Raw genomic sequence first — 9,014 nt, 5'->3', positions numbered from 1 at the left:
AGTGCCTTCATTAAAACTAAGACTGGTATCCTCCAACGACCTGTGACCAAACTTTACTTAATATTATAAAATGAAGATTAAATGGATTAACTTTGAAACTGCCTCAAAACCAAATTTGACTGACCTGACCTTACTTGACTACCCCCCCTATCCAGATATTAAAAATATTTAATAAAATGTGAAAAATTTGAAATAGAATGTAAAATTATTACTTATTAATAATATTGTAATTGCTAGACCAGCAATTAGGGGCTGGAGATGTTAGAGCCATAATTTAATTTATTAAATAGTTATTTTATATTTTACCATAAATTAATATTTTATTATACCTTAAAAACAATTATTAAAATATTATTCTTAAAATTATAGAAATGATTTATTTTCAGTCCCAATTTAAGTTACTTATGTCAATTTGTCTTTTGGTTTATAGCGTAAGAGGGTGGGTCCACGTAAGAGGGTGTGTCCTAGGTAGGTAAATTAGGTCAAATAATCAGGTCAAATAGGGAGACAGGTGTGTGGGGAGAATGGCATTGTGGAGGGCGACCGACACGGTCTTTGACCACACCGCACTGAACTGCATACGCTGAAAATCTGTAAATAAAAGAAATCAAACGAACTACGGACTACGTGAGTTTTTGTACATTTCGTGAGTCAAGAAGCAGACGCCCTAAGGATGGCTATTTACATGTGTTACAGCTCATGTTAAACTAGAAGCCATAACACTGTTAATTATATTATTTATTTATTTATTTATTTTTCTACTTCTGTGGCATCTGATTTGTCTGCACAAAAAATAATAATAATAAAAAAAAAGAACGCTTCCGCTCGGGTCCTTACTCGAACTAGGAAGTACGAGCACATAAGTCCTGTGCTCAGGTCTCTGCACTGGCTTCCTGTGCCTCAGAAAATAGACTTTAATTGGGGGCATTTTCTTAATTCGTGGGAACGATTTAATCAAAACGTCCGAACGATTTAGCTAAAGTGTGGGAACGAATTATATATTGTGGGAACAAAATAGTAATTTGAGGCCACGATTTAATATCTTTTTTCGCGTATGTCATCGGGCGGGCTCTGTAGACTTCTCCTCCTGGATGTCAGCATAAATGTTTCAGATGCAGAGGGGCTGTTCACGACCCGATGACAAACACAGGTCACCAAAGGCCAGCAGCTTTCACCTCTGGCAAGATGCTTTGTAAGAAATGAGATAATAGTCGCCCATGAAACTATGAAATGGGGACTTCCCTGCATGGACAAATTCCCCACAAACCAGTTTGTTTGGTTGAAGCTCTCCTGTGTTTTAGCTAGTAAGCTATTTATAAGTTGTTTTGTTCATTTGCTATTAACTTATGTTTCTGCTTAATTTACTGAAAATGCCTGACTAAGATGACTCTTAATTCAAACTGAATCTGTTTCTGAACCTTTTGGCGCAGCGACAAATGGCTGAAGCTCTGTAGTTTTGGCCTCTTAAGTGTAATTTACCTGTGCTCCACAGAGGAAAATCAGATTTCAATTTCTGCCTACATTTTTGGGAGTGAATATAAGAATAGGTATACCTATACCTATAAGAATAGGTATAGGGAATGAATATAAGAATAGATATAGCTGGAGTCCCTGGGGATGGTCTGAGAGATGACATATTGAGCATTTGTTGTTTGTTGACTGAAGCAGATTAAACATCAGATTTAGGGATTTGTAATGAAGCATACAAGTCCAGGATTTATTCATATAAAATTCTTAAACAGTTTGTTTGGATTTTTCTCAGATTCTTCTTAGAATTAAAGTAAGTGAGTTACAGATTCCCATTAATGTTTCACATGTCTATGAGATTGTTCCCGTTTAGCAGAAGCTGAACAAAGTTTTAAGAAAAAGTACAAGGGTCCATATCAGGGCTCTCAGAACATGAACAGGTTAACAGAACTATTAGCAGAGGAGATTAATATTAGTTATTAAAATTAAAGAGGTGAAATTTAAGATCCTGTGAATAACTTTACACTGTCCTGTGTGCACCTAGCTTGGCTGCAATACTATTACTGCCTGGATGCAGATAGTTGCAGCAAAAAACACACAGGTGTTCAAAGTGGGACTCTGTGAAGGCTGAGAGGGTCCCAGGGTCGTATATGAAAGCCCAAGGGCATAGTCTGAATGCAAAACATGACACTGCAAAATGACATCTAATGTTGTTAAGTGTTCTGTATGATCTGGTGTTACCTGGGAGCGATATGGAGAATGATGTGTATGCATTACTGTTGGAGGCTTTTTAAACAGTTCATCACTGCTTCATCATCTCGAAATCGAGATCTAATTGAGATCTAATATAGGTCTTATACATGCTTATTAGAAGTCTGTTACTTGTTTCTCAGTGGTAGCTCTATCAAAAAATCCCCATAATGAGCCACTTTACACACACAGTACTTCATTTATTGAACCTCAAACCAAAGGAAATTTGACGTTCAGAGATTACCTGGTGGTTAATAGATGGTGGCTGAGGGACTGTTTGGCAAAGGACACACACACAGGTGTTAAACTTCATGTCCCAGTTACTTGTAGTAGAATATAATTCAGACTAATGATTGCAAGACCAAGTAGTCACATCACTATTGATATATGAAAAAAAAAATGCTAGAGCAGGTGGGTGGACCATTTTTCTTGTGACAATAATACAGATAAGACTTCTAAAATAGTCACTTGTTTATCAGATGAGGATTGGCTAAAGACCTCAGTACAGCATTTTCATTACCAAGACAGCCAGAAAAATACAAGATTTTTGGATTTCCTTTATATGCTTTGTGTATGTAGGTCTCTGTGGCATATTGTCCTTCTTGCTCTCTCCTGTTTGATGCATATAGGGGTTCACAATGAGTCAGGCAGCAGTACTTCCCGCTCCTCTCCCTGCCCACAGCATCACACTTTTTGGAGCAGTGCGTAAAAGAGTGGGGGATGTGTCCAAAAAATATGCCCATGTTCGCCTTGTTTGATCAAAAGAGAAAGTCAGCTTTTACCAGAAATGTATATCTATGTTGGTCAAACTGATTATATCTTTGAATGCAAAGGTTGGAAAATTTGTGTAGTAGTAAAAATATGAAGTGTTTTGTACAAGCATGAAAAAAAGAGATTGTGCGGGTGGTTGCTGATACTCAGTTTATTGGTTGCTTTTATAGACATGGGTTGTTGTTAGGTTTATCTAAACATTAAAAACAAGAAGAAAGACAAGAGATTAATTCAGTTTTACTCATGAGGAGAACGGGCAGAGAGTGGGCATCAGGCCAACAGTCTCCACACGTTCTGATGACTCAAGGCCGCTCTCTTTTTATTTCATTAGGAGGCCCTAGTTACAGAATGATAATTCTCAAGGGGAAGGGGAAACCAGCAAAGACATAATAAGAAACTGATGCAGCTAAGCATAGTATAAACACATAAAACATGATTAACAATCAGGAGGTGGACAGACACCATCATAACTCTTGCATGTGTGACAGTGGGAGTTGGCTTCATGTGAGGAATCATCTCGAGGTTCGCAAGAGCGATAGGTCACTGCACACAGTTGTCAAACACAAAGAGGTTATTCATTTTCATACAAGTGATTGGTACATTATAAATGAAAGAATTGTAGTACATAAATGGTTAACTCATAGGCCTAGAATATCACACAAGTATTTAGCAAATATGGGATAATAAAAAATAATAATAAAAACAGTTGTCCAGTCAGGTACTTACTTCTTAACTTTTGAAGAGTCAGAGGGAATGCTGTTACCCACTTCTTTTCAGTCAAATCAACCATTCTAGGAAGAATTTTGACCAGTTTATACTCCATACCCTCAAATAACAAAAAAAAAAAAATAATAATAATAATAGTAATCAAAAGTCTGCCTGAATTTTTTTCTTAATTACAAGTCACTAAATTCTTAATTACAAGTCCCTAAATTTCATTTTATGCTTCAGCTTTGACATGGGATTTGTTAAGACCTAACAAATGTTCAATCTACTGTACTGTCTATCAGATAATCCCAACAGACACCAGCTATATTCTGATATATACCAAATAATAATCTGCAGCATTTGAAATCAGATGTTCCTCTGTGCATAGCTTGTTACTTATAATGAGAGTAGATCAGACAGCAGAGGCTAAAACTACAGAGCCTCAACTTCACAAAGCTGTTTGTCTGTGCTCCAGAGGGTTCAGACACAGTTTCTGTGTGAATAGGGAGTGATTTTGGCCAGATAGCCAAACAGACAGATGGTTAGCTTTTAATTTACTTCATAATAAACAATGGAGACAAACAAAAGCAATAACAGCAAAAGATGAATTAAGCATAGTAAACTTTTCTCAATAGTGGTGCCAGAATATACTAATATGTGGAGTACAACGTATGTTCTTAATGATCTCGGTCTAGTTCAGCCTTGTGTGTGTTTACCTCCTTGTAGCAGCACAGGATGTCAGCTGACCTGTGTGGTGAACGATGGAGGGGACGACGATGTGTCACAGTGGAAACAGAAGCTCTGATGTTGGTGAATACTTCCAGTTTCACCTCAAACCATTCTCAACTTAAGGGCTGAGAGACTGAGTGGGACCCAGACACAGAAGGAGGCTGTGATCAGATGGGCAACCTGGTGGACCGCTATCAGAGTGGAAATATCAAAGGCTTGTGACGTGGAGCTCCATACCACAGTTTCCTTAATAAACTAAGTCTTTCCCTTCCAAATAATACTGGTTTTAGCTTTTGGGGTAATTCTTCACTAGATTATGTCAGTCCTAAATATCTTTGGTTCCAGCACTAAGAGCCAAATTTATAGAAACAATTTTTCCTTATTATTCTGAACTGACAACTTAAAATAGTGGTAGTAGTGTAATATTTAATGTTGAATGCCTCACAGCAAGAAGGTCCTTTCAGGATCCTTCTGTGTGTAGTTTGCATCTACTTCCTGTTACGTAACATCACCCTTACATAGCTCACAGCACCCGTTTTCACGTGTATATATACACACTGTTGATATATTATTTGTAATGCATGTTTTGTTTTGCATGACTTCATGTCACGATGACGAAACTCCTTAGAGGTTCTAACTTTCGATACACAAACTACATCCACTCAAGCTTTTTGATGTGGCTACACAGGAAAATCAGGACCATTAATAGAAGTCAAAATTATAAACATATTTTATTGACAATACTTTCAGGATCATATACAACACTAGACATGTTTTTAGACACATAGCATGTGCAATAATCACAGTTTTATAGCTAAGCAAACTTTTATATTGAGTATTTGTGTGTGTATAGGTGGATACAATTCCTATTTTACTAAAAAGTACAGTGCAAGTCTTAAATGTCAATATAGGAATACAGCCTTGACAAATTATATCATATGATGAATGGCTTCTTTAATTATTTGCCCAAATATGGGTCAATGTTGCACATTGACACGTGTAAATAAAATGGGATTCAAAGCACTCTGAGACAACAACTTTTTGACCTCCCAAACCTTTACAACCACTGAACACCCAACCCCAACCATACATCCTTAATGTTACCTGACTGGTATCAGTGCAGAAGGAAGAGGGTCTGCTCTCTTTGTGATTTCTTTATGATACTGTCTTAATAGCAGTATCCAGTTAAACTCAATGTTTCATGGGCTGCTAGTCGCCAGGGCAGAACTCTGACAGTTCATGGATAAAGAAGTAGCCATCTGTGAGCTGGGATGTACAATGCAGATGGACACTGCTGGTCTTGAAGAGCTGAACTTCAGTGCCAAAGAAAACAACAGATTTAGATCTCTCTGTCTGTAGAGTGCTGTTTTTTGAGTCGTCCCTGTGCACAAGTTGCACATCCCCACTGTGATCATTTGTGCTCTGCCTCAGCCAGCCATGGATCAGGTATTTACAATATTTCTTTGCTTGAAAGATTTCATAGTGTTGTTTGGTTTCTGAAAAAAAAAAAATGAACAAAACTATATAAAAAAAAAAAAACTAACAATTTACTTGCATACTGCAGCTCCTTACATTGCTACAAAATATCATAGCACCATTCTATCAGAAAGATTAACTAGGGCTGATTCACAGTGATCACAGTGATACCTATTCACCAATTTAATTCATTCACTTTTGGTCAATCTCCAGTCATATTTAAACATCTTAACATGTTTTTAATAATAATAATAATCGTGGACCAAACATTGATTTGCTGTTGTTTACTGTTTCCAAAATATCAAACCCATTTACAGATAAATGTACTACTTTCTTCCCCTGTCAGGTAAAGTAAAATTTTAAATTTTTACATTGAAAAACTGTGAAACAAACATTATCTTAGATCATAGTGTGGAACCTAACATGGAACATTTTAGATAATAACGTCTCTCACATTTCTATCATCCTGCATCCTTACCTTGAAGCCAGGACCTGTTATGGATTTTTCTAGCAGCACTTGCTGTGGGTTGTATGTCTTTCTTTAAATTACAGAAAGAGTATTGATAAAACTTAAATTCATGAACAGATTCATCTGTGTCACTTACAGAATGGGAGAAGCTTACCTGGGCACAGGCTGGTCCAAACATAAAGAAGAAGAGCAAACAGGTGGAGATGATAGTCACTAAGCTCACCATAGACACCAGGACATTGCTCCTCTTCAAACAGCTGCTGCTCTGAGGAGGCACTGGTTCTGCACTCGGCTCCTCCTTTAACCTCTCCATCCCTATCTGCAAAGTCTGCCCTTGCTTATGGCTCTCCATGATGCTTCCAAGACCTTTGCCCAGCTCTGAATCCTTCAACCTTAATATACTGTGCTTTTCTTCCCACACACAGAGAATGTGGGAATCCAATGCTCCTTTAGCCCCGCCCCTGAGCAGTCATAAATAGCAGATCGAATCCCTCTGCTCCTGTCTGCCAATGCTATTAATGTTTACACTGTTTCATTTCCGTTCTCCACGTGTAGTATTACCAGTCGAATGTCTACAGACTGTCGGTATTTCATTGTGGCCTGGCCTTTTGCCAGAGCCAGACTGCTTCTCTGGAGTGAATGCAACACAATAAGGCCATAAACACAACACATGAAACAGTATTAGAGAGAGAGACAGTTATATATTACATAACATACTTCCTGGGCCATTTTTAAAATTATTCATAATTTAGGGTAAGAGACCTTGCTCTTGTTATTCAGCTCATTTTGAGCAAAATTGTCTATAGGGTGGGGACAGGGTGGAGGCAGGATGACAGTGCAGGTTCACGTTAATAAACAATGAACAAGAACATGCATAAACTGTTTATTTGCTGTCAAGGCCTTGGATACACTGCGTACGTATTTTACCCTACACAAGCGTAAAATTTCAAATTAAAAAAGTTTATTGTCAAATTTCCATACGAACATATGAAAAATTTAAATTATGTTCTCACTCCCAATCTTCTAAATTAAATAATAATAAAATAAAAGGAAAAATCTAAAGTTATTCTTTAGAGAGATGTACATCCCTGCTTCTTGGCCACCTGGTGGTGAGAGAGGGGAGAGAGTTCAGCATCCTAACAGCCTGGTGGATGAAGTTGTTTGTGAGTCTGGTGGTGCAGGAATGGAGGCTCCTGTACCTCCTCCCACAGGGCAGGAGGCTGAACAGATTGTGTGTCGGGTGACTTGCATCACTCACAATTGTGATGGCTGTGCGGGTGAGGACGGTGGTGTGTATGCGGGTGAGGCGGATAGTGTGTATGTGAGTGAGGCGGGTGGTGTGTATGCGGGTGAGGCACATGGTGTATATGTGGGTGAGGAAAGTGGTGTGCATGCAGGTGAGGAAAGTGGTGTGTATGCGGGTGAGGAAAGTGGTGTGTATGCGGGTGAGGCGGGTGGTCTGTATGCGGGTGAGGCGGGTGGTGTATATGCGGGTGAGGCGGTTGGTGTATGCGGTTGAGGTGGGTGTGTATGTCTTGCAGGGAGGGGAGTGGTGCACCAGTGATCTTCCTGGCTCTGTTCACTATGCACTGCAGGACTCTCCTGTTGTGGTCAGTGCAGTTTCCGCTCCACACAGTGATGCAGTTGAAAAGGAGGCTCTCAATGGTTCCTCTGTAGAACGTGGTCATGATGGGTTTTGAGGCACTTGCCCGTTTGAGTTTCTGCAGGAAGTAGAGGTGCTGCTGGGCTTTCTTCACCAATGATGCAGTGTTGGTGGTCCAGGAGAGCTCCTCACTGATGTGCACCCCCAGGAATTTAATGCTGCTTGCTCTCTCCATAGCAGCACCGTCGATGGTCAGTGGTGGATGTTGGGTGTGACCTAGAACTGCAACTTTTGAAATCCTCGTGTTTGCCGTGGTGAGCCTGCACAGAAAGTAAATAAAAGCCTCTTCAGCTGTTAGTTTCCCTGTGACCTGATACAAGCGACTAAACACGCCCAATCAAGTTTGATAGACCTTCCAATTGACAAACACTTTGCCAGTGCTGACGTGTGCCAGGCCTGAGCAGCACGTCATGCGCGCATAGATTTCAGAAAATAGGATCCATCCTGTTTTTTGACCCTCTACGAGACCGTAGGCGTGTATCCCCATCAAAATTCTGTACACAGAGAGCATGCATCTATTGTTGATTTTCTGCATTTACCATCAGCATAACGTGTTCTTGGGACAGTTAATTAAAGACTGTTAGTTAATGCTTTGACATTTACTTTTGAAATCTTCGCGTTTGCCGTGGTCAGCCTGTGGATACAGTAAATATAAGTCAGTTGTTGTCATGTAAGTGCCAGGTGGAGCAGCACGCCCTGCGCGCGTAGATTTCAGAAAAATAGAAACCAATCTATTTTTGAGGCTCTGCGCGAACGGACTGAGCACGTATCACCACAAAAATATACAGAAAACATGCGTCTGTTGTCTTATTTGTGTATCGCTCGGGGCAGTTCTGTATCGTCTGAAGAGCCCAGGTAGGTTCTTGTCCTGCTTGAGCTGACAGTGATCTACACATCAGACGATCAGACGTTTAGCCACTTGTCACAGGTGAAAATAACAAGCTGAACAGGCTTGTATTTACAGTCTGTACTGGCTGACCA

General features: G+C 39.5%; 1 protein-coding gene and 1 long non-coding RNA gene across 3 annotated transcripts; both read right to left on the bottom strand.

Moving 5' to 3' along the window:
- Positions 1-3,218: 3,218 nt before the first annotated feature.
- Positions 3,219-4,604, bottom strand: LOC129407520 (uncharacterized). Its single transcript, XR_008631587.1, has 3 exons — positions 4,413-4,604; positions 3,715-3,814; positions 3,219-3,531 (listed from the first exon to the last, which is right to left on the bottom strand). It is a non-coding gene; the product is annotated as an uncharacterized LOC129407520 (long non-coding RNA).
- Positions 4,605-5,379: 775 nt separating this feature from the next.
- Positions 5,380-7,003, bottom strand: LOC129407511 (uncharacterized). 2 transcript variants are annotated; one of them, XM_055148859.1, is made up of 3 exons: positions 6,525-7,003; positions 6,380-6,440; positions 5,380-5,921 (listed from the first exon to the last, which is right to left on the bottom strand). In XM_055148859.1, the coding sequence occupies exons 1-3, from the start codon at positions 6,720-6,722 to the stop codon at positions 5,635-5,637; spliced, it is 546 nt and encodes a 181-aa protein (XP_055004834.1). In that variant the 5' UTR covers positions 6,723-7,003; the 3' UTR covers positions 5,380-5,634. The 2 variants fall into 2 exon arrangements, with proteins under 2 accessions (XP_055004834.1, XP_055004833.1); XM_055148858.1 differs by having other exon boundaries at positions 6,380-7,003.
- Positions 7,004-9,014: the final 2,011 nt, after the last annotated feature.

The sequence above is a fragment of the Boleophthalmus pectinirostris genome, unplaced genomic scaffold, assembly GCF_026225935.1.
Source record: "Boleophthalmus pectinirostris isolate CB_2022bp ecotype Guang Dong unplaced genomic scaffold, ASM2622593v1 HiC_scaffold_12, whole genome shotgun sequence".
NCBI classification, from domain to species: domain Eukaryota; kingdom Metazoa; phylum Chordata; class Actinopteri; order Gobiiformes; family Gobiidae; genus Boleophthalmus; species Boleophthalmus pectinirostris.
The sequence above is the reverse complement of the archived record's forward strand: the minus strand, read 5'-3'. Positions and strand labels throughout refer to the sequence as shown.